Source organism: Malurus melanocephalus, unplaced genomic scaffold, assembly GCF_030028575.1.
Source record: "Malurus melanocephalus ecotype Western Australia unplaced genomic scaffold, MMel_1.1 scaffold_211, whole genome shotgun sequence".
NCBI lineage: Eukaryota > Metazoa > Chordata > Aves > Passeriformes > Maluridae > Malurus > Malurus melanocephalus.
In genome coordinates, this window is record NW_026623443.1 from 129558 (window position 1) to 155629 (window position 26072).

Below are 26072 nucleotides of genomic sequence, written 5' to 3' on the forward strand. Positions count from 1 at the left end.
ACTGGGCACTGGTGAAACCCYRCTTTGAGTACTGTRTCCAGTTCCGGGTCTCTCAGTTCAAGARCAACATTGAGGTGCTGGAGTGTGTCCACAGAAGGGCAACAAAGCTTGTGAAGGGTCTGGGGCACATGTCCTATGAGGAGYGACTGAGAGAGCTGGGATTGTTTACCCTGGCGAAAAGGAGACTCAGGGGAGAACTTACCACTCTCTRCAACTGCCTGAAAGGAAGCTGTAAGCAGGTGGTGGTTGGCCTTTTCTCCCAGGCAGCTAGTGACAGGATGAGAGGACATGGTYTTAAACTGAGCCAGGGGAGGGTTAGGTTGGATATTTGGGTGAATTTCTTCACAGAGTGATTTGACACTGGAATGCACTGCCCAGGGAGGTAGTGGAGTCATTGTCGAGGTGTTTAAGGAAAGACTGGACATGGCACTCAGTGCCCTGGTCTAKTTGACAAGGTGGTGTTTGGTCCTAGGTTACACTTGATGATCTCAGAGGTCTTTTCCAATCTAGTTGATTCTGACTGACTAGCAATGGAAATATCTCTTGTCTTCTACTTATGGAATGAACGTGTATCAGAAGATATAATGGGAGGCTTTTGAGAGCAATATACCCCTTTGTCGGTGCAGAAGGGGTGGAGTGAGCATTTATGCCCCTCGTGAGGACACGGCGTGTCCGCAGGGGTGCAGCTCTGACCCAAACTCTTCCCTGTAAGTGTCCCTAAAGSGCTCCTGCCCACCACTGCACGGCAAGAGGAGAGTCTGTTGTACGACACGCTAATGCCACCGCAACCCGGTCCCCAAAACTGTCCAGAGGTGTCTGATGGCGAGCAGAGCCAAGGAAGACGAGGCGGCGGCAGGCGCGGGTGGGCACGGCGGCCCAGCGGGGCGGGGCGGTGTCAGCACCGCCCCCGGGCCCTCCCCCGGCCGGCCCCCGCCCCGCCGCTCCCCGCCGCTCCCCGCCGCAGGCTCCGTCGGGCCGGACTGGCGGAGCAGCCCCGAAGTTTGCGGGGCGGCCGGCGCGGGGCCATGTGGCTGCTGTGGCTGTTGCTGGGCTCGGCGGGTGAGTGCGGGCGGGGGCGGTGCCCCGGAGCGCTGCCCGGGAGCGAGGGGGCGGCTCCGCTCGGCGGGGGAGGGCGCCGGGGCCTCTCCGCCACCCCCGCCTCCCTGGGCGGCTCTGGCGGGCCGGGGGCGCCGCCGGCCGCCCCTCGCCGGGCTGCTCTCGCCATTCTCCCCTCCGCGGGCGGGCCGGGCCGGGATGCCCACGGCGGGGGCGCGGCGTGTGCGGCTCGGCCCCTCCGCCCCTCGGGGCGTGCTCGGGGTGGTCCCGGCCCCCGCGGGGGTGAGCGGGGCCGGCGTGGGGCGAGGCGCCTGCAGCGGGCAGCGGGGCCGGCTCGGCCTTGGGGTCGGGCTCCCTTGGGCCGAAAGCGGCGTCGAAGTCCCCGCCGGGCCGAAGGGGCCGCGGCTCCGCTGGTACATCCCGGGGCGGGCCCCCTTCTCCTTGGCGAGGCCGCCTCGGGGCGAGGGAGGCCGTGGCGGTGCAGGCGACCCTCCGCCGGTGGGCCCGCGGCGGGGTACGGCCCAGCGGAGCGCTCGGCTCTGCCTGCCTTTWCTTGGGGTGCGGAAAGGGGATTTCATACTTCTTATTCCAATTCATCTAGATAGAAACTCTTTCCCCCTGCCACGGTCGGTATAATGCCTGTCAAAGTCGGCGAACTGATGATGTTTTGTGCAGCTTTGCTGCAGGTGTGAATTATTTCTGCAACATGATCTTAGCGGGCGCTTTTCCAGACAGTGTAAGTAGCCCGACTGCATGCTGCTGTGTCTGTTTCCGAATCACGCCTTGGCGATGAAGTGATGACACGCAGTGTGTAAAACTCAGATTATCAAGCTCATATTATTTTCTTTTCTACTCTTTTAAGAGTATTTGTTGTCATGAAGAGCTGGTAAGTTTCACGGCTTCGATGATRAGTTTCGAGCTTGGTGTAGACGGGTAGGAAGGAGAAGAGTTACACTGTTTTGAAATCACACAACTGCAGACTTTGACATGCATAAGATAAGTCTTATGGAGGTTTAGGTGTCTTTGCAAAACTATTGCTGCAGTTCCTTTTTTGGAAAGCTACAGACAAAGCTCAGGTTTGTTTGTCTGGATTGTGTTGCCTTCTTCCTTGCTAATTTCCATTTTACAACTGCCAAAATTTCATCTAATTATTCACTGCAAGTTATATGTTTCYATGTGTTGAATATATTTGCTTGTAATACCACCCTTAGATAAACGTGGAGGGTTCCCATCTACAAGATACTGATCTTTACATCTGAAGTTTTCCCAGCCACCCACACTGCGTATTCCTGCTCCACCTTGGCTTGGAGGCGGTGACCAAGACCTGTTTCTTGTGTGGAAGTTGGTACTTCAGCTTTTCAACTGCTGACTACCATTCTTGCACAACATTCTTGAAGTTACTTAACCAGAGGCTCTGGCTTACTTTGGGGCAGATTCAAAGAACTTTCTGAAACTTTTTTCTTGTGTGTTCTGTTTTTCTTYTGGAAAATAAAGTAGGGGGTCTTTGGGGATTTGTTTTTTAGATGTTGCTTCCTCTGTATATTTTGGCACCCCTGCAAGCTTCCCACAGGGAGCATTAGTTTGTTTCTGCCTGGCCTTCACTCTGTTTTGAATTTTACTTCTGGTAGCTGCTGAAAACACTTCTTTTCCTATTGAACCTTTTTTTGGGTACAGATGGGAAACCTTGAAACCCTAGGGATGAATTTCAGTTAGCAGAAGATAAACAGCATATAGTGTCTGTGTCTAAACTGTTGTTCTGCTAGCATGCAGAAGTAACTGTTGACTTGGATTGGCAGTGAATATTTGCAATGCAAAGCTGATCTTTTCTTTGCATCTTTAGTCATAATATGGTGGTTGTATCAATTAGTGCTTTTCATCGTGAAAGAGCCTGGATGCATGGGAAAGGTTTTACCTTGTTATGATACATCAAGTGTGAACTTACACCAGGCTGGTTTAATTTCAGTTGGTAACTAATTGGTAATTGATCAGAAAGAGACTATTGATGGGAAGTTTTAGCCTCTGTTCCCTGCACAGGAGCTTCCTGATTACCGTGCTTTCCTTTTCTAGTCCCCACCTCATTTCAAGTCTCGTCAAGCTYTCGGGCAGTGCACACACCATGCACACCCAGTTTCTTTCATCTCTCATGCTCTTGCCAGTATAAGCAGGTCAGGCTCTGCTCCGATCCTCTCCTGCTGCCCTGGACATGTCAYAGTGTGACCCAATTTCCAGCACTTTACTTTGGCTCAGTGTCAGTGCAGGAGTTCCTGGATGTTGGTTAGGTCGTGCAAGGATTCCTGTTTCCAGCTCAGACTTTAACAACATTATCGGGTTAAGTTAATATAGAAGAAGGTCTGTTAGTTGCAAACAGACATCTATGTTTATCTTCTTCTACTGCTTGTATGAAGTAATGCAAGCTGATCTACACAGTTACAGTGAGTTTTGGAAAGGATKGTTTCATAGAATTGCAAGTACACTATAGCTGAAAAACCAATAAAATGTAAACAGTCCCTRACAGAAAAATGTGTTCTGTAATCCTGACTGCCACTGTACTGTGTATTCAAGACATTTTTTCTTTTTAATTCAAGGAAACCTGCATCTACTGAATATGTTTTGAGCATAGATTTGTGTGTTTTTTTCTTCAACCTGTATCTCATCCATTAAGGAAAGAATTTATGGCAGSAGTGACAAACACTGAGGTAAATAAACTGCTTTTAAAAGTATGATTGCAAAGTGAACAGAAAAGTTTTTTCTGCAATTGTAGATCTTCTTGTTTTAACTGAAGTGGGTTTTAAAATGTYAGTCTTCAACTGACTGGAGAATCAAAATGTAGTGCACAGCTGGAATTTCTTGAGTATCATCCCCAGGCAGGCTGCATTATGTAATATCTGCTAACTTAAAACTTCCACATGGTATTAAGGAAATAGCCATAATTTCCTTACATGGGCCTTCATTTGTACATTCAAGAGGAGTTTCTAAGAGTAGAATTTCTTTGCTGAAAACCTTACATAAATCGCCACTGCTGAGTAGTGGTCTCTACTATTGGATAAGCAGAGAGAGAACGTACTTARAGACTCACGTCTGTACTGTGCATTTAGTAGGACTGTTTTATATTTTTCAGGCAGTCCYCTTAAAAAATCTTAAACTGAGTCTAGTGCTTCATAATCAGTGTTTGTCTCTCTTGGTACATAAGCCAGCTGTGGGTGTGGGCAGCACATCATTGTGGAAGAGATGGACAAGGATTCCTGTAATTGGCCGGTCAAGAAACTTCCAACTYGAGACAGTAATAAACAACAAACACTGGATATTTGCTGAAGATGTAAGTCTGCCTGTGGTCATGATGAGAGCAGCCAGGAGTAGTCACTTTAATGCAAAACTCCACAGCCATTCTGAGGAGAATGGCATTTCTTGCAGGAGCCGGCACCCACAGTCAAGTTGTCTTGTCAGTTCCTGGTTGTTGGACATTTCATGTTTGAGGCTGTTGCCAGACTTTAGYCTTGCAAGTACATTTTTTGAGCAGGAACTGAAAGAAGCAGTGGATAATTTGGGGGGGATGTGTCCTTGGCAAGACTTACACGGGTTCCTGTTGCTTGCTGGATATGGGGAATTTCAGGGCCAAGGAGCTTCCTGCTATCCTGTCTCACTTGGGATAATTGCTGCAAAGAGTCCTCAGTTGCCAAGTTGAGAGGGTGGAAGTGTGACTGCAATGTTGCAGTCATATGTTGTGTTAGGAAGTGGAGGTTGTTATAAAAAAGTAGGTAGTRAAAATGCACCTTTCATACAAATGTGAAATAAATTGTTAAAAACATGCAGCCAGTTTGTAGTRCCTGATACCCTGAGACCAGCAAGCTCCATGCCTCTCCAGAGGAAAAAGTTTCCTGGTGGTACTATAATATTCTTGTTGTGACAACCAGAACCTGTGTCCTGCTTTCGTTTGTATGCAGATTATCTACTGAGTGAGGAATAAAATGGCTCCCTTTGTTGTAAATCTGGTAGACTGTAACAGGGACATGTTGATTTGTTAGGTGGCAGTGATGAATTGAGCAGAGGTTGAAGCATCTCTGCGTTTCAGAGCAGTATGAGAAGGCATAATGAAAATTTGTCACCTGGAGAAATAATTTGTTTTGGTTTTTGTTTGTGGTTTTTTGTTTTTTTTTAAATTTTCATTTGTTTTTCCAAACTGGTACATTTTACCAGAGTAGTGTCTGTGATATATCCTGTTCTGTGGTTACTCTCTCTGTCCATGTGAGCAGAAATGCAATAATGGAGTAGGCCTGAAAAATCTGCAGCATGAGTTCTGCTGTGTTGGTAYGAGTGCTTTCCATTTCAGTGTCTTGTCTGTTGTGGAAGCTGATGACTTCTATGAATTGCTAGAAAGGCTTGTAGGCTGTTCAGTTGTCCTACCTGCTGCAGACTGGAGCTGTGGGTATTCTACTTTTGGTACAAGGCACTCTGTGGTAACTATTGCAACTGGCATTTTCAGAATTTGAAAACAGCTTCATTATCAGCTGGCAGGTTTTGAAGATGAGGAAGGAGAAACTCAGTAGTAGGGTTTTGGCGTTTTTGTCTTTTCAGGTATTAAAACACAACTCTTCTGCTTTGGCAGGATCTCATAATGGGCTATGCTAAGATACAGAATGGAACATTTCAAGTGAAAATGTTTTTAATTATGTGTTTTAAGGTAGCYCTCAAGTGAAACATTGAATGACAGACTGCCCTTTGCCTGAAGTGTAAATAGATCATGGCTGGAGGTAATTGTATAGTCAGCCATTAGGATAATCAGTTTATCATACACTYACTGACTGCTATAGAATTTTTGAGGAGTAGTCATACATATTAAAAAACTCAACCCCAACAACAAAGATTAAAAGTTAAGTAGCTTAAGAAAAACAAAAAACATTGGCAGAAAACATTTATTTAAATTAGTTATCTCTGATAGTGAAACTTCTGATTTATATGATCATTGGCATTTTGCATTTGTGTGGACTGAGTGTGTGTCCAGATGCTTGCTTATTTGACATCAGAATCTTGTGAGCTGCAGTAATTTGATCAGGTGTTCAGTTTCTTTCATTCAGCCTCTTGCACTAATGAAAATGTCAGACTAAAAGGCATTTTAGGTCAACCTCACATTGCGTGCTGTGTTGTCTACCAGGACAGAAAAATCCTTTTAGGGGAGAAGGTGGTGTAATACRGTTGGCTTGGTGTATTTTAATTAATGGAAATGTTGAGGCAATGAGATTTCTAAATGGAGCCATGGGTATCTGCTTGTTCTTTTTCTCACCTGCTTATGCTTATAGCCACTTACCCACTTCCTGGTTGCAAAGGAGCTTGTAGAATCACATAATTTAGTTGCAGCTTACAGAAATCCATCCTTCACGGAAGTTTGAGAAAAGTAATAAGTAGGTCCTGTTAGTGTAGAAATATGTTGAAGGAATGGGGAATCATGTGGGTGGATAATCAAAAGGGCCCAGAKGAGCAAAATGAAAATGGAAGCAGTTTTGTGGGAGTGGGGTGGCGGTGATAACTTTTTCCTCTGTGTTCCTTAAGCCTTCTTCCAGCCATGGGACGGACAGCTGTGAACTTGTCACAATTAAAACATACCAAGCAAAGCTGCTCTTTGTGAATGTGTAAATGGTTGAGTAAGTTACTCTGTCACAGTGTGTTACATGTGAGCAGGGAGCTGAGGTAATGAATGGGAGGTGATGTGGCTGTGAAACTGCTAAAATGTGGGATCAGTAAGGATCGGGAGCTAAGGAACTTGTAGCAGCTCTGGGAAGGTCTTTATGCAAGCCCTCTTAGCCAAGATTTCCATTTTGAAATGGCTTCAGTGTCTCTCAAGCAGCCTTTGAGGCTTAATCTATTAAAGACCGGGAAGTCTATAAATTGAATATAATTGTAGTAAAAGTATAATTGTAATTGTGTTATTAACTAGTTTGTTTCAATGAAGGCAAAAATAAAATTTTTCAGGTTTTAGTGCTATTTTTGTTCTTTAGCAGGGATTCTGATTAKTTTTTTGCTTCTRWATRAAAGGAAAAAGCCCTCAGTGCCACRCCTTGCTATGGGTCTCTGGTGTTGTGTAGTTATCTTTCATCTGCTTAGACACATGCCACATGRCTCCTAGGGAATGTGATGGGGGAGATTCCTGGTTCAGGGTTCTCTTATTGAATTGATTTTGGATGGAAATTAGTTATGTCAGAGGAGGAWGCCTATGTTAGTCTATTTTGAAACTGTTGGGTTTGTTGCATGAGAAATTCAGTTTTAGTAACATTTTCCTGTAAGGATTTATCTCCATTTTTGATAAAATGSAAGTAGCAAGTAGGTTGTGGTTCCATTAAAAATTAAGATCTGAATTCTGGCTACTAACTATCACTTCGTGGTTAGATTCCTTCATTCCTTGGAGTAGTTTCTCTTGCTTTATATATTTTGGATGAATTTATCACTTCAATTGTTAATGAGTCAGATGATGCTTATAGCTCCAGACAGAACACAGTTGCCAGCCATATGTATCAACTGAAGACTTGTATTCTTYTGGGCAAAGCTGTTCAGGGTTTTAGTGCTGCAGGATCTACTCCAGATTGTGTTACTGATCAGCACTATGACTTTGGGCAAGATACAATTCTTTCCTAACTGTATTCACTCTCCTTTTACCTGTTTAAACATTTTTTTTGTTTTGGACACTAGCTCTCTTCTCATCTTTCTTTGATGCTGTCAGTGCTACCTTAGTTTTAGTCAAGAGCTATATGCCACAAATACCAGGCATATCTTTTTGCAACTCAAGATACTGCTGTTTTTTGCCTTTAAGAAATGTTCTGCCTTGCCTGGTATGGATTTGATGTGGGGTAAGTAGATTTTTCTTGATATGATGATTTTTAATCAAGTATCCCTGTTTCTTCTCTCTTTTTGTTGTTAGCGTRAAGTCWTWAWGACTCCTCAAACAAAGGAGTTTTAMGTTTATGAAGATTTGAAGAATGATAGAGACACACAAACTGATATATGTGTGAAAATCCATGTATGTGTCAAGTTGCAGGGCAAGATTTGGCAACTTGAAGTACTGTTGCTTGTCCAGGGAGCTTTGCACAGGTAACCCATGATTCAGTACTGTGTTGAACCTGCCAAGTAGTGGCTGTTTCGTGGGGAATGCTCTCATTACTCACACATGGCTRCAGAAGGTAGTACTTCAGCTTGTGGTTCTGAGTTTTGAGGCTGCTGTTCTGCTGCTGCTCTCCCAGTGCAAGAATAAGTTATGTTAAGGGCTATTAAATGTTTCTGCTGCTCTTTGTATAAGCTTAGCTATAATTCTGCAGCTAAGAATAGCCATTATTTCTCAGATTGTGAATCCCTTTCCTGTCAGATTCAGACTCCTTTCTTTCTTCTTTCTTTGCCTGCATCCTTGTTCCCTTGTTCTGAAGCTGCATGCTGATGACTTAGTCTTTACACGCTTCTTTTCATAGATGATTTGTGTCACTTCCTTCCTCCTCTCAGTATCCTTTTCTCTTTTTTCCTTTGTGCCTCGTGACCTCACCAGAAACTGTACCCATTGGTACATAGTGCTTGCCATGGATTTCTTCATCATGCCTCTGTGCTTAAAAAGAAGCTGTTATGTATACTTATTATATCTGTGCCAAACCTGCAGTTAGGAATTGTCATTTTTCCCTTGCCTCTGCCTATTGCCAGTTCTCTGCTCCACTCTGCCACTGGTGCTGTGCTTGCTTTACTTCTTACTGTCCTCCCTATCCATTGCTTAGTTGTGCTGTGTTTTAAGGCCCAGCTTTGGGCTATGTGAGACTTCGCTGCTGCTGTGTYTGCAAGGTGGAGTTTAGTTAAAGCAGACTAATTGGGGCTTTGTCTTACTGTGTTTCTGGTACAGTTGATAAGTGAATTGTGCATCTTAAGCAAATGCTTCATTTTTCAGGGATTAGTTATGAAGGACAGATAATATTTACTCAACACAATGCAAGGTGTGATGTATAAATGGCTATAGTGACTAAATTGTTAAATATATGCGGTCATAGAGTAGTTAGAATTTTAAATATGTAGAGTTGCTTCACCYGCTGAAGCACATCAGTTCTTCGTGAAAATATAAATTGGTAGAGTCAGCATGTGTGGCCTTCAAAGGAAACACTTTGCAATCAAGGGCAAATAAATCCTCTAACTTGTTAGCTAGCCTCCTGCCATTGGCAAAAGTTGCTCTTGTGGCTGGGTCCAAAATTGTCAGCTGGGTGGACTCCTAAATTGAATATATGGTTAACTGGAACCTGATGTGCATGGTTTAGTCTTGAAGAGAATGGCTGTCCACCAGAAGAGTTTGGGGCTCTGATGCTGATTTTGGATGGGTCATCTTGGAGATGCCAAACTAAATCTTCCATGATCTGATCAACAATAAAAAAAAACATGTCTTCTCAAGGCCTTATATGTAAAATCTGAACATCTTTGCTTGTTCGGATAACGTGAAAGGCACAGTACAGATGCTGAGATCATGGTCTGCTCAGTCTGGCAGAAAGCAGACTGCGCTTGTGAAATCCTGAAGTCTGGAAGAATTGTACTTACTGCTCCGTCACTTTAAAGAAACAAGTCATTAAACTAGGTAGGCATAATTTAGAATTGGCTAGCAAGGGGCAACAGTGTTCGTGGTGATTGTTGTCTTTCAAACTCAAAAAAGGCTCCTTTTTCCTTTTGACAAATTTTTGAAAGGTAAAAAGAAGGTGGAGAGGGAGGAAAACAATCCATATGGCTCAATTTCAGTACTTGATTATGAGTGAACTGAAAGCATGAATGGACTTACAGGTAGACCTGTAAAAAAAAAAAAAAAAAGCAAAACACTGTGAACTTTTTACATGAGTGGATCATTTATTTTACTATGTAACCAGGGTTTCAGATGTTAAACTTGCCCTTTGTTGAATCAAATCCTGTTGGAATTCTGATTTACATTCTGTAAGAAGTGTTTGGTAGCACTTTCTTAAAAGTTGAGATCTACCTATATTTTTTACACATTTTCAATCTCATGAATATAATGGTTTTGAATATCGGCAAGTGTGAAGGTAAGAGAAAAGTGAATCCCTCTGGTGTTTTAGCTTACAAATTCTTAATCAAACCACMAGCATTTGCCCTTTTGCAGTCAGATGGAGGATTTCCCTCTGTAGCTGCAAGCAGTATTTAAGTTTCAGGAACCTATTTTTTTTTATCTCCTCTGAAAATGGAGCTACCATGTGCAGTGTATAGATCAGGAATGTACTTCTGTCCAAAGATCAAAGTGGCCTGTCTAGAACATTAACAGAGTACCTAGAAGATAAAAAGGATGTTTATAGTTGAATTTCTAAGAGTATTTCTAAACAATACAAGTTGGCAGTACCAGTTGTACCTTGAAAATCTTCCATGAGAAGTGTCAGCTTCGAAGTTGCAAGTTTGAAGTACAGTGTTGACAGACTTTTTCCCCTATAGGGATTACTGACAGCATCACATTTTTTTTGAAACATTTTTCGTTGCAACCTTTCTTTTCAAAAAAAGAGTCCARAATAGTTTCAGTGACCTTATTTCGTATTTGAATTATAAGTCCATTAAGGTTAAGAGCACAAGAGCCATTTTTCTTCTTCAGGTTTTTATAAAATGAGGAACAGAATGTTTTGCAGCGTAATTTCCTATTTGTCCTGCAATTTCAATTAAAATGCCTGCTCTTTTCAACAACTGAGGTATTAGACATTTCATGGAGTACTCCTCTGATTCAGAGGTCCTGGATGTAGACTCTTTTGAGGCAGCATATAAAAGTGTGTATCTCTTAGATCAACAGAATCCACCCAAAACTGGTGGGTACTTGATGATTTGGTTTGCACAGCTGTACCTTTTCCTCAGTTATACTATACTATACTATACTATACTATACTATACTATACTATACTATACTATACTATACTATACTATACTATACTATACTATATTATACTAGATGTATAGAAAGTGTTTGCCATTGTTTTGCAAAACTGTACATATTAGTTACAGAGGAAAGGTCCAGCGTCTGTTCCTGCTACAGTTTTGATAACTTTCAGGCTTTCAAAGTTAAAGGCTCTTTACTTATTAATGAYCTCTACATGAGATAGATTTTGGTGTCTAATCAGATTGAATATCCTTAAAATTTCTAATGGGATCCTTGAAAATCTGCCAATGGACTATATAGGTTTTCTGATTAATTGTTTTAATTGAGCTCTGCCTTGCTATTTGGTTAACAGTCTTCAGGGTAGCCTCAGGCTGCTTACTTTCCAATTTCCTTGTGTTATCTGTAGATAAATGTCCACCTCATTGGACCTTAATGGCCAATTAGCTGAGTCAAATAAAATCTGAAAATACAAGAAACAGTGCTGATCATTGGCAGCATATTTGTGTCCTAACTGAGGCTGAATCCAGAGTTGCTGACCTGCTGACTGCTRCTGTTCCTTGAGAGTTGTCTCATGGGGAAACTGTGTTCAGCCTGTTAAACATGGTTTAGTTAATTTTTCCCTGAAGTGTTGGTGCTTTATTTGTTTTCTCATCACTAGTTGCAAAATTAGGCAGATCTCTATTGTGAGCAAACTTTCCAGTTGAAGAAGCAATCAGTGTTAACTTCCTTTGGGCTTATATTGAAGGGACCTGTATAAGGCCCATTAGATCCTGTTAAAATTAAGCCCACATACAATCATAGACTCATCAAGGCTGGAACACCTTCGAAGTTCGATTCCAATCTTTGACTGAACATGACCATGTCAACTGAACTGTAGCACTAAGTGCTATGTTCAGTGGCTTCTTGAATACTTCCTGGGGTGATATAACTCCACCATCTCCCTGGGCAGCACATTCCAGTGCTCGCCCTTTCAGTGAAAAAATTGTTCCTAATGTCCCACCTTAACCTCCCCTGATGCTGCTTGAGGCTGTGTCCTCTGTCACTGTGGCCTGGGAGAAGGGGCTGACACCTACCTGGTTACAACCTCCTTTAAGGCAGCTGTAGAGTGATAAAGGTCCCTCTGAGCCTCCTTTCCTCCAGATTAAACAACTCCAGCTCCCTCAAGACCTGTCACTTCACCCTGCTGAGCCTCACACAACTGGCTTTGRCCCATCAGTCCAGCTTGTCCAGCTTCTTCTGCAGAGCCTTCCTACCCTCCAGCAGATCAACACTCCTGCCAACTTAGCACTGCAAACTGGCTGAGAGGACATTTGGTCCTCTCATGTAAATCATTGATAAAGGAATTAAACAGGACCAAACACTGGGAAACACCAGTTGTGACTGGCCACCAGCTGTATTTATGTCCATTCCCCACTGGGCCCAGCTATCCAGACAGTTTTTAACCCAGTAAAGAGTGCATGATTTAGACTTCTAAAATATCTGGTGGTTATCACCATTTTGGAAAGGAAGCATGTCTGGTATGGGATGTCTCAAAGGAKCAGTGACACTGAGGAAGCAGAACACTCATTGCACCTTAGCCAGTCTAGCCCATGAAGATGGAATAAGTTGGGTGTTTGCAAACACAAGCCTTCCAAGCTACTTTTCACATTCCTGTGAGAAAACTGACTTGGCGTAGATTTAGTTAACTGTTCCAGTGTTATTTGCTTCAGTTTGGAAGGACTGTGTTGGCCTGTTGTGTTGGAAAAAATGTGTTACTGAAACGTTGTAGTAAATGTTTGCGTTAGACAACAGTTTGAATGAGCTCAACGATCAAAATTAAACCCTAGGTATAAGCAGCTGTATCAAGAGCTAGTCACTGCAGGTTTCCAGGGCAGAGCAATTTTTGGTACTTTGAAACTTAGATTCATAATCTGTTTTTAAATAAACTTCCAAAGTTGTTCCCTTCTCCCTCTTATCACACCCTGGCATTAAACAAAGTAAAGGGTAGTTGGAACCGTATTGAAATTGAACTATACCAGGTGTTCTTGTTTCACCTTTGAGTATAAATAAGAGGGCAGTTAATTTCTGTATCTAAATCTAAGTTTTTTAGGTCTAGAGGATCACTTATTTCTAGAGGGTTACTATGTGAATGGAGTGTAGTTGGTATAGTTGAAGCAGCAATTTCCCAAACTCGTGACTGCTCATTTGTTACAGAGTGGTCCTACCTGTATTTTAATTGAAATCCCGGAACTGGGCATTAGCTTCCTACCTGCTAAAAGATTTTTGGTTATGACTTCACCTGTTTGCTGTTGAGGAATAAATGGAGTTTGCAGACAACACCAGGCTGGATGSGAGTGTTGATCTGCTGGAAGTCAGGAAGGCTCTGCAGAGGGAGGTGGACAGGCTGGATTGATGGRCCGAGGCCAGTTGTGTGAARTTCAACAAGGCCAAGTGCTGGGTCCTGCCTTTGGATCACAACAACCCCATGCAATACTGCAGGCTTGGGAAAAAAGTGGCTGGAAAGATGCCCTGTGCAAAGGCACTTGGGGCTGTTGGTTGACAGCAGCTGAACGTGAGCCAGCAGTGCCCAAAGGGCCAAGAAAGGCCAATGGCATCCTGGCCTGTATCAGTAATAATGTGGCCAGCAGAACCACTGCAGTGATTATCGCCCTGTACTAGGCACTAGTGAGGCCACACCCTAAATCCTGTGTTCAGTTTTGGGCCCCTCAGTGCAAGAAAGACATTGAGGTAGTGCAATAAGTCCCGAGTAGGGCAGTGGGAGCTGGTGAAGGGTGTGGAGCACAAGCCTTGTGAGGAGCAGCTGAAGAAGCTGTGATTGTTTAACCTGCAGAAAAGGAGGCTCATTGGARATTCTTACTGCTTTCTACCATGAACAAGATTGTAGTGAACTGAGGTAGACAGGTAACAAGCAGTGGGACAAGAGGAAATGGCCTCAAGTTGCTCCAGGGAAGGTTTAGATTTGGAATAAGGAACAATTTCTTCATGAAAGGGTGACCAAGCATTAGCATGGATTGCCCAGCAAAGCAGTGAAATCACMATCCTTGGAAGTGTTAAAAAAACCATGTAGATGCGGTCCTTAGAGATGTGATTTAGTAGTGGACTTGTCARTGCTGGGTTAATGTTTGGACTCAGTGATCATTGAGGTTTTTTTCCCTTCTTAATAATTATATGATACACGGATGGGTTTTAATATTAAATAGTTCACATTTATTAGTTCACATTATATTTCTCAGAAAACTGTTTATATATTTGGCAAACAATTGGTCAGTATGTATCTTCACGTACCCATTCTCTCTGCATCTGAGCAGGGTGGAATAATAAATTATGGATGCTGGCAGTATTCCCATGGGACAGGAGAGCATTAGCAATCATTAATGGATATAGAAAACTGAAGCCATGGAAAGCAGAATAATATGATCGTGTAAGATACCTGCAGCAGGGCTGAACCCTATCTCTGTCTAGTCTTCTCAAATTGCACACAGAAAGCTGTCCTTTCCTGAAAGGCATACTGTCTGCAAGGCTGGACTGTGTTGCAGATACTGACATTAATCTACTTCCTTCTGAAGCTTATGGCACCAACATTCCTGTTGGAGAGTTGATTACGAGTCAGCTGCTCACATGGAGCCATTGTGGGTGTTTAATGGGACATCGTGGTGTTTCAAGCCAGTTGGATGGCATACGCTGCTAATTTGTAAAGCTGCCTCTGTGTCTGCCTCAACTCTGGCAACTGCTGTTGAGGGTGAAAGCTCTTGAAGTGTGAGACGCTTACCTTTAAGAGCATGTAGACAATATGTAGGCGTGTCTGCTTGGTAAGTTTGATGAAAAATTGTGAAGGGGCAGGATAGGTAGTTATGTGCAGTGAATGCTTACATCCTTCTTTATCTATTTGTTTTTATTTGTACAAATAGATTATGGCATCAGTTGGAAAGCTCAGGTCAAGTATGGTAGGAGTAGAGTGAGTTCTCTTTCCTAGATTAGTTTTATGTGTTAGTGATAGGAAATGTTCCTGTGTGGCATTACTGACAGCCTTGAGTGCCTGGCAAGAGTGTTTTAAATCCAAGACTGAATTCTTGGCTTTCTTCTGAGTTTCTAGTTGAATATATTTGCATTGGCAAAAAAAGTTGGCTGACTTAAAAACATGTTAAGCACAGACTTAAAGTTTCTTGAAATAGTAGGGCTTGAATACCTTCTTTGCTTTCTCAAGGGCAAATTCTGCCACTGAACATATGTTGWAGATCACATTTTAAAGTGATTTCTCCCTTGTTCCCATTTTGCTGCCCTTTACTTTGAGCAGCCTTTTTCTCTCCACCTCTGAAAAAGTAGTAGGATGTGTTTACTGAAATTATTTAAWTCTGTACATGGAGCATTCACCGTTCCTCTCTGAAGCAGGCATATGTTACACATGGGTAGAGTGGAACATAAGTCAAGGTGATGTGTGATCGTGTACAAACAGAGCTGAAGGAACATGTTGGAGATAACTGTGATCCTTGGCAAGGCATAACGTCGCAGAATTGTTTGCTGTCTGTCTTGCTTTGTGCCATACTCAGAATGGTAATAGCATTTACCCACCTCAGTTTCTTTAATTTCATAAATGCTGGTAAGTACTCAGTTCCCAAAGTGAGTGTCATCAATAATTCATTATCACTTAATTGCAGGAGCTGATTTCCCATTGATTGGCTAAGTAAGACGCTAGGAAGTGGTAGTTTCCACTGTCAGTTCCACTTCTGTGCTTTTGCCAATGTTTTATGGGGTTGTTGTCCACATGCCTTCTCCCTTTTCCTCCGTGGATGCTTTGCCCTTGGACCACAATAAAATTGGAGGAGCTTCCAAAAAAAATGGGGCAAACAAGATCAGATGAGGTGGTGGATTTCTTTTTCCACTAGCAAAGCAGCAAGTCCATGAAAGGCTGAACTGTAGATAGGCAGAAGTTGGAAGAGTCAGCCCTGCATGTGTGACACAGTCATTGTTTGCCACTTCTGCTTCTCTTCTTTGTTCAAATAGAGAGGCTACTCCTAGACTACTGTCTTTCTTTCCTCTTGCTAGTGCTCACAGTGCTTATGGGTCTGGTGCTGTTGTCTATAAGCTTGTGTGAGAAGGCTGTTTCAGTTGTCCCTTTTATATCCCTACTTTGAATCATGTGAGTTATTTCTGATCATTTTTCATCATAACGGGAATATGTAGTTTTGGAGTAGACAACAGTTGTATATGTTTGTGTTTTTATGTGAGGAGTCACATCATCATACCTTCAATTGTGTCATCAGAGGTGAGGATTTGGAATTGTGAAGGTTTTCCTTCCAATGTTTTCTGATAGCAAGAAGTTAGCGCCTCCAGTATTCTAGGGTGGAGTGTGGCAGATTTCTGGATGCTAGAGAGGGGAATTTTAAAATAGATGTCCTGGAAAATATGTGGTGCTTATTTTTATAGTGTAGTCTCTGTTCTGTGTAAGATATGAGCTAAAATACAAATGAGGAAGCAGGGCAGTATTCCACTCTCTCCGTGGAAATAAGGGGTGGGGAAGGAGTGTTCATTTATCTGTGTAGCTTATCCCCTAGAACACTGCAGGCATCTTTCATCTACTTTCTGGATGAAGGTTCAAAGGTAAATAGCTGCAACTGGACTTGAGTCATAGTATTTTCTGATCACTTTCTTCAAATTTGAGACATTGCCTTATCTTGCAGAATCTGAGCTGTTATCACTTGTGCCAAACAAGTGCCAAATGTTTTCAAAGACGGTGCTACATCCTAAAAACCAGCACAGCCTGTTGGACCATGTCTTTCATGAGTCTGGTTTGCCATGGAGGCATTAAAGGGAAATACATAGTTTGTTTTTTGGGGTGGGGTTGGGTTTTTTTTTTTTTTGTATAAACATACATAGCTTCCAAATTGATTCAGTTCAATCTTAMACACACATCAAGAATGATTTTGTTACTATTTTATACATTCTTGAGAMTTTGTATCCTGATTCTTTAAAAGGACCTCGATGGATTTGTTTCAGTGCGTTAACTTTTTGTTTTCAACTGCTATGAGTATTAAAATGAAGTGACAMCTGTCAATTGTTGTCCTGTGTGGATATCACAGAATATCTTTATTTGGAAGGAACCCACAAGGACCATCAAGTCCAAACACTGGTCCTGCACAGGACATCCCCAGGAGTCACACCATGGGCCTGAGAGCACTGTCCAAATGCTTCTTGAACTCTGTGAGGCCTAGGCCTGTGACTGCTTCCCTTGGGAGCCTGTTCCAGGGCCTGACCAGCCTTTGTTGGTTTTGTTTTAATGTGTTCTGATGTCTTTAAAATACATTAAAGGGACTGGACTGGAAACAGTGCCAATATCAGTCAGCTGTTTTGTGGGATTCCCTGAAGTTCTACTGCATTCTTGCTTCTGTTTCCAGTTACCAAGCTTCCTTTAAAAAGCATTGGTTTCAAAATGAAATTTCAAATGATGAAATTTCATTAAAACAAAAAGTTAATCCTTTCAGCCTGCTTCACTTTCTTCTGTCTGTAGTCACCCTTGCCTCTCTTCAGGGAAAAAAGGAGGACACAAAAGATGCTGCTACTTGGAGTAAATAGTTCTTGTACGGAGCTGTTGTCAAACTGAGAGTTTTGACTTGAATGTGTTGCAGCTAGGATGTTTTGCACAGCAGTGTACCTGCACACTATTGAAAGGAATATATATTGTTGACCTTTCTAGGCAGCAAACTGAGAAAGGAAAAGAGTATTTTTTAAGTTTGAATACAATGGCTTAAAACTTTACTTTTCACAAACAAAAGTAATCCTTGATTCTGTCCTTTTCTCGAGTGAGGTTCTAACAGCTTCATTGGAACAGTTTGGATATAAAGCTGGTGCAAAAGAAGGAGGAATTAAGACTTGGGCAGATCTATGGGGAAGGAGTAATTAATTTCCAGTTTCCAGTGGCACAATGAATTTTGTGCCCTTGRTTGAGAAGTGTATGGGGGAAGGAAACTTTTTCTTACATTTGAAGTTTTACTGTGGTTTTAATATTGCCATACAAAATTTTTTAGTGCTAAGTAAGTGTTTGATCACAAAGCATTTCTGTTAGCATGTGCTTGTTGTTGCCAAGGTGTTTCTGAAAAACAGAAGGTATGTGGGCATACTGGAAAAGTTGTCTCACCACCATCTCTGGCAGTCGCTGTGATCAATGATCTGTTGTGTCTGAGTGTGATGARGAATGTCAGCCAGGTACAGGGTTATCTGCAATACACTGAAAAATTCGTAATGGCAATTCAATTGTGATGAATCTGCAAAGTTACCTTGTGCTAGGAGTCTCTGTGAGAACATCTTCCTGCCTTTGGGATGAGCTTCCAGACCGCTGAAGGATTCTCTGTACCATTTCTGATCATATGAATAAACTTGATGATGTAATGCGAAAGGAAACAAGAACTTTAATCCTCAGCTTGTGGATATCGTGTTCGGGATGTTGCATCATAGACATTTTCACATGAAACTCTTTTGAGTTCACACATGAATGAGCTGGTGTTTGGTGGTGGTAATGCCTCAGTTAAGTTTGTTTGTGAAGTCATTTGCTACAAATGCAGTCAATACTTAGAGTATTACTTTTAAATTTATTTTTTGGAAAATCTGGAGTCATAGTTCGAAGAGCTAGTAGATAATATTAAGTGCTTTTGGTGGAGCCATGTCATCTGCTTTCTATATGAAACATAAGAATATAATCTAGGACACTTACAGCTTGAACAAAGTTTATTGGTCCTGGGTGCATTTTAGAACCACATTATATTTTCTGTGTTAGTTTTCCCTTTATACTTTCAGGTCATTCACAGAATATGGGTCAGTGTACGTGGTTAAAAGTAATACTATTTTTGTGTTAACCTCCTGAGCCAGAATTACCAATATACAAAACTTGTAGTGAAGCAACAAGTGCATAACTGTTTCCTTTCTATGTTATAGACTATTTTATGATCGAATATGTGCAAATTAATTGCATAGGAGATGAGGGAAATGGGAAAGACTATAGTAATCAGTCAGCCTTTCTTGAATGATTAAAAATGAAGTTAAATTAATTCTATTAGTTGAGCTTCACACCTTTTTTCTTTTCCAAAGGGACTGACCCTTGAACTGAAGAGSAGTACTGTTGCTTACATAGAAAGCAAACACAATTCAAGTGCTTTCACTATATCAGACAACTATACAGTTAATTTTTCCTGCAGCCACTCCAGTTACATGGCTGTTAACAGTTAAATTATAAATGAGGTATTCTGAAGGAAGCCTCTCCTGACTGTCAGCTCTCTTCTTTTGTTTGGGCTGGTCACTGGGGTCACAGGAAGCTGTATGAGATGCAGAACGGCTTTCTTCCAGAACTGAAGAGAATGTGACTGAGTTGTCGATGCCATTCACAACTCAGTTCTAAGACTTGAATGCCAGGAGTTTATGTTTTGTTACAATGGATGATGAGCATCCTCGTACATACTGATGAACAAAGGCGACTGTCTGAAATGATTTGGGCTGCAAGGTGCCTGCATGGGGGTCTCTGAAAAGAGAACAGCCTGATGTATTGTATAATACATGAGGTCACAGGTTAGCCAGTGACATCACCAGTCGCATAATGTTGCTTATCCTGTGTCCTAGACAGTATGGCTTATTGTCTTTTTGTGTTGTGTAATGTCTCCTGCTAACGGGATGGCATAGCTATCCTGTTAAATTGAGCATTAGTGATAATGACCATGAAAGCACCCTTTTCTTGGAAGCATCTTGAAGGCTAGTCTTTTTTTTTTTTATTTGTGATTAAAATAATATTAAAAGTGGTCCCATGGTCTTTATGATGTAAAGTTCAAAGTCTTTATAAAGTTTAAAGTCAAAGTTCATGGTCTTTATGATATAAGGATTTGTCTTCTTGGCCAAATATTTTTTGCTTTTGTGATAGTGTTTTTTTGCTGAAGTACTGATCTCCGCATACTTCAGTAGGTTGCCAGTATTGGGAAATAAAACTGAAGGGAAAATTTCGGGAACATAATTGTGTTAAATGAAAGCCCCCTCCKACTTGTCTTGTAGAAGGAAAGTCTTTGCCATCTTTAATCTTTCTTTTTTTCCATTTGCTTTGCAACGTGTCTGATGCAAAGTGTGTGAAATCTTTCCTGAAGTTTTAAACTAATTTTCCAAAGTTATAGCAGGATCCATTCCCTCAGATTTGAATGTTCAGCAAGATTCCTCTTCTTTTAAACATGGGACTGTATTTCTAAGGAGAAATGTGTGACAGAGGCTCTAGTGCCGAAAATCAGAGTAAGTCTGGAGTAAGTCTGCTTAGGTATTTGGTTAGAAAATCTAAATGCAGATGAGCAGCAGCCAGTAGGGACTGTGAGTGGGTTGAGACATTGTTCTGCCAAGGAAGAATTAGAGTTTTTATAACAGCAGTGATAGACTAACACACTGGCTTGTATGAATGCAAAGGCTTGAAACTGCTTTGCTTTGTTGCTGCTGTTGCACACTTAAGCAGGAGAAACCTTGGCTAGTCTGTGCATTGCATTGGTGGTCTCTTTTTATGGCAGTGGTTGTCAGTCTAGCACTATGTATTACCTACCAAAATGTCCTTAAAAATACCTATTAGGTCCAGTTTTTATTGTCTTCTGAAMTTCTTGTAGTGTATGAGAAGGACAGAAAGGAAGGTGCAAATGTATATGTGAGTAGTAGTGGGAAAGCCACAATTAGAGCTAGCCAGTTGCTCATTTCTTGGATCTGTGAAAGAAAATTGAACATYGTTACAGAGAAAATATGTTCAGGTTGTCCTTGTATTCCAGAGATGTCTCCTGCTTCTTGTTKTGTCTTACCAAGATTTGATAGCTGCTTGGCAGAAGTCTTGGCATTGCTTGGCACCAGCAGTTCTCTGCTCATCAACTTAAAAAAATGACTGCTGAAACTCAGAAATGCACAATTTTGAGATGTACCGTGTTTGTCATTATCAAGGCAATACAGTTTGATTTTTCTTATTTCTTTCTTTACAGAGATTTGGGGGAAACCAGAAAAGCTTTCATAAAGTGTGGTATCTTTCTGTTAATTCTCATTAATCAAATACAGTCTCCAGCAGTAAAAACATGATGTGAGACCCACTATGCTAAATTTACACCCTGCAATTTTCAAACATTAGTTGCCGCTAAATTGGCAGAGTGACTGGAACCAAATATACCTGCTTTGCAATTATATCTGCTGGGTTGGTATTTATGGGAATAGTCAACTAGGCCAACAAGAGTCAAAATTAAAATTAACCCTTAATGGCAGTATGCTGAAAGTGCTGTTTTATTACTGTGTTCAGCAAGGTGTTGAAGAACCTCTGTCCTGGCCAGCCTCAGGTGTCACTGCAGTGATAATGCTTGCTTTCCAAGAAGCTTGAAAAACAGATTGGCAGGTTCATKAACTTGGTGCATCCTAAGTTTCAGTTTGGATTTTTTGTGAAAACAAAAGTATCATGCCTTGGAACCAAGTAGTATGCACTTTGAGAATCAGAAATTTATTACTGAGTATGTGGAATCCATGTCTTCTGTCTACGCCTTTTGAGTTCTCTGGCTTACTGAGATATTATGATTTTATTGAAAATTTTCATGAGGTACCTGAGCTCGTGTCTGTTTCTTCTGATCCCAGTCTTTGCAGCTCTGTGGGGYATTCTCCAGCTCATGGGTTTGCTCTGCAGCTCTTGCAGCATTTGCCAGTCTGGCATGGTCTGTCTGGACATGTCTTCGCCCCAGCTTCTTCAGAAAGTACACTTTGTAGCATGCAAAGATATGATGGGTGCCAGGAGGAATGTGGARTTTTCAGTTTGTTTAGCCAGGAAAATGCTGCGTGGGGTTATAACACGGGGTTTTAGAGAGCTCCTGAGTTTTGATWTGCCGCAGCGGAGAAGAATACCTGATGCCAAAATAGTTGAACGAAGCCTTAAAAGGTGAGACTGTTTTGTAGTTAACCAGAGACATGTTCGTTTTTGTGARCTGAGTCTGTCTCTGAGATTGACYCATCTGAGTGAAACACATCCAGGTTTAGAAGCTGCAAGAGGGCTCAAGTGAGACTCCAAGAATATTTGGATTAGGGGCTGAAGTRTGTAAATATGTGATCTTTCTTAACTGGTGTGTACTGGGAAGCTTCTTTCTGAGACTTGTCTCAAGGGCACTTTGGTTATGGTGGATAGCATTTTTTTTCTTTTGAGACCACAATAGGTATCTAAAAAGCAGTTTCTACTTTTTTTTTCTTCCTTTTTTTTTTCCTTTTTGAGAAACTTTTTGGAGGATTTTAGGAAATAGAGGAAACAGAGCTGGCAGGAAGCAAGTGGGAAAAGGAAGAAAGTTAGTATACCACAGAGACTGAATTTTGGTCTTGTTTTGTGGCCCTTTCCAGAGACATTGTCTACGGTTGTATCCACCGTTTTTGGGGAAAGTTAATTTTTCTCACACGCATGTGAAAAGCTTTTCTGCTTTTTGCTAAATCTTCCTCTGCCTTCCTTCCAGTATTCTTCACTCTTTGCTGTGTTTTTAAATGCAGCAACTGTAGAAAAAGCCAGAATCCAAGATTACCTGTGTTGCAGTTAACTCCCTGMTTTTACTGCTAGCTCAAAAGCAGTTTTTAGTATGTGGTGTGTGGAATGGTATCTCACTGTGGCAGTATCTGTGGGAAGGAATTGGTCCAGTGCCTTGCAGGAAGATTGCACAGCCCACTGTGCACCCCAYGTCCTGTTGTGTGGAAACACTCTGTACACTCCTCTACAAGGGAACATGATTGCCTTTGGCTATGGCTTCTGGTGCAATAAGTAAGTGAAAGAGATGAGGTGAAACTAAACTCCAGTGAAAAGAATTAGACCCTCACTTCAATATAATCCCTGCCGTTTATCTGCCTAACAGCATGTTTTCTATTGACAAAATGCAAATTACATTTATTTTTCTGGTTTTGATTTGCTTACAGAAAGCATCAGCAGTCTAATGCATGCAGCAAACACTGAGTAACTTTATCTTCTATATAAATTTTTATTATTGCTGTATAAAGCACATCAAAGAGCTCAGTTTGAATGGGGGAAAATCACATTTTCAGTAAGTGGTTATAAAAGCTGTTATTTTTCACTTGAAGTGATTATTTTCTAGGTCTCCGGTAGTGATTATGGCAATTTTCCAACTTCAAATAAATAATCATTACATGTATGCATSTGTCATTCCTGAACCCCATTTTCTGCCCCCACTTAACTCCCTTTGAGGCTTACCTAGTGGAGGACATGTGACCAGAGCTACAGGAAAAGGCCAAATACACAGTCTTCTGTGAAAAGAAACCTCTCAACTCTGAAGTAATAGCAAAATCTCTTCAAATATGCCTAGGGCATGACTTTTGAAGAGGTTTGTGTCATGTGGTTGAATTAGACAAGTATGTTAGCAGGAGTCTTCAAAATACTGTGAGTGGTGAGAGGTCCTGGACAGTCTGAAGGGTGTTGCTGTGGCTTTTCATATATATATATATATATAGGGTAGATGAAAATTGGCTTAGTATAACCCAGCCTGGTGTTCCTCTGAAGTCAAGGCTCTATTTTGGCTTGTTTCATTGAAATTGTTTTTTCTAACAGGGTCCAGCTTCACATTATGCAGCTGGGGAGGMATGATTTGCCTTTCTCTAAAGATTCAGGGATGTTGTAAGTTCACTTTGCATTGTGTTTTGTCACCCARCATACATGTTCCTCATGTATGCCCTTTTTTCACTCTCACGCTTATCTCTTTATTGGATTTTCCTGTATTTAAAGAGGTTATCATCTATTTCCAGGTGATGCTTCTGTTTAGGAATACTATCCTATCTTCACTGTCTGCATGCTGTCACTACCACCTAGTACACTTACTTTTTCTTAAACCATTGCCTTTCCTCGACTCTGATTGTCTTCTGGTAATCCTAATTTTAATTGTTGATTCATATTTAGAAAAAACATTCTTGCTCCTTTTCCAGATTCTTTTAGGAGCCTCAGGAAAGACATTTCTAGTGTCCTTGTTTTCTTTTCTTGGGGCAAGACTTCAAAGCAGGTTCTGAGTTGCCATCCTCATGTAGGGAAGTCTGCAGATCTGTCTCTTGTCTAGTTTAAAATCATGGTTGTCTGTCATCGATCTCCTCATGCTTGGAAATTAGCTCAGTGTTGTTGAGTGAGTGGTTATGAATTTTTTCTTTATTGTTAAGAACATYGTTGATGTTTTGTTTTGTTACTCTGTCCTGCATCCCAGCCTTTCTTGRGCTTGGTTCCTCTGTGGAGCCTCACGCACAGCTGTCTCTTCCAGGCTCTTTTTGAGGTGTGACCTTTTCATGTAGTCTCAGCTCCCAGGTTCTCCCCTTGTTACCAGTAATCACAGCTTACCTTCCCTTACTGATGTGCTGTCAGTTCCTAAATGCCAGCTCTCCAGATGGGAAGGTCCCTCTGCCGTCTCTGTCATCAGGAAGATAATCATTACCACAACTTCATCTTTGCTTTCAGACCCCTGCACTTTTTGTTTCTAGCAGATCTTTGAAATTGTCACTCACCAGTGCTGAGGGATACACTTGAAGCAGATACTGGGTGTGCAGCTACAATGAGAGCTGCAGGTTTTAAATGGTATTACCATTTAAATTTAAATGGTATTACCATTTAAATGGTGCCCTGGGTGAGGGAAATGTTGGGAGCCCCAGACAAGGAAATGGATGTGAGCTGAAGCTCACCCTTTGCACAGCAAAGCACACATGAACCTGTGGCCCTGGGCAGGAGGACACTWGGACACAGTGGGAGCCAAGGACTCAGCAGGAAGACTCCAGACTATTGGCAGCACCGATAGGGTATATGGTATAAAAGCACCTTCTGTTCAGGGTTCCTCTCCAGAGGCTCTAGCTCAGGCTGGTTTTGTGTTGTGCACCATGATTAAATTACTTAAATTTGGAACTCTACCAATGATTTGGAACTCTACTATGCTAAACCAGGATAAGGAAACCTTCCWTGTCTCACTGGGTGAGTGTGGGGTGTGCAGGGAGCCAARTAGGGCACSTGTCCRGGCACTGGAGCCATCCACTGTGTAGGGGCTTCAGTCCCAGCAGTGTAAGTGTCTGGTAATAGGAGTGTGACTGCCAGAGTGACTCCTGAGTAGTTGGGCAGGAAAATTTCTGTAACACCAGTAAGATGTCAGTGTGGAAAACCAGCCTTCACCATTTACATGTTAGGTGGGACAGAGTGCCATGTCTGGTTCTGACATGTAGCTTTCCTTACTGGGAAAGACTTTGATAWACAGCTACCAAGAAGAAATTTTTGCTCTCCAAGACTTTGTTAAAAGAAGCAAGAGACAAAGTGGAGTCTGTTGCAGTTGAAAATGGCAGGAGTGTTTGTTTGAGATTACCTCATTTAGCCTTAAAAAGGCTACAGTCCTTGTTGTATTCCTTATCTGGAGGGGGTATGTATGTATGTTCCTTTCTCTCTCTTCTGTGATGACRTAAGCTCTTGATAATTTGTGGTGGATTGATTCAGACAGCACTGAGAACTAACACAGGAACAAGCTTTTTAAAGCTTGCTGTTCACCTGTGGTGGAGTTTATACAACTGGATAGTAAGAGGAAGACAGRAATTTATAGCCAGGGTTGAAGAAARATGRGGCTGTTTGCTGYRATTTRGATCAGTKTAAGCTGTTGAGAACCTTTATCTAACTACAGCTATGTACAAAATGCAGCATAGAAAAGGTTGACATAATGCTTCTGCCCATGACCAGTGATACCATTCCATACTGTCATCATTGCATGGATTCGGACTCTGTGGGTCTGTAKGTGCAGAGGTTGTCATTCTGTATAGTTGTGGGTTTTTTCCTGTCTGGCTGAAATATTCTTTAGCATGTCTGTTAACAATATCTGTTTATAGTTTGWGTTGTTKTTKTKKTKTTTTTTTYTTTCCTGTAACATGTATCCACTTGCAAAGGTTTATTCTATGTCTGATCTGTCTGGTGAGAAATAAGACTACCGAAATATTAGATATTCTTAAAAGGGCTGAGTGATTACTCATTGGAGAAGGGGCAAGATGATACTTCACATCATCCTGCTGAAGCACTCTTTCTCCCCTTCTATGTTTTTGTACTGCTGCAYATTTGGGCATTCTTGTTTTTGTATGCTGGGAAATAAAAGAGTGGGGAGTGTGTCTATTATCAGCTACCATCTCCAAAGGATTT

At 41.7% G+C, this 26072-nt stretch overlaps 1 protein-coding gene across 2 annotated transcripts in view; it reads left to right on the forward strand.

Annotated features, from left to right (window-relative positions):
- Nucleotides 1-934: 934 nt before the first annotated feature.
- LDLRAD3 (low density lipoprotein receptor class A domain containing 3) overlaps nt 935-26072 on the forward strand; it is a 101293-nt gene continuing 76155 nt past the window's right edge. For both annotated transcript variants that reach the window (XM_057373957.1, XM_057373958.1), the window contains exon 1: nt 935-1059. In XM_057373957.1, coding sequence (XP_057229940.1) covers nt 1026-1059 — 34 coding nt within the window. In that variant the 5' untranslated portion in view covers nt 935-1025. The remainder of the gene's footprint in view (nt 1060-26072) is intronic.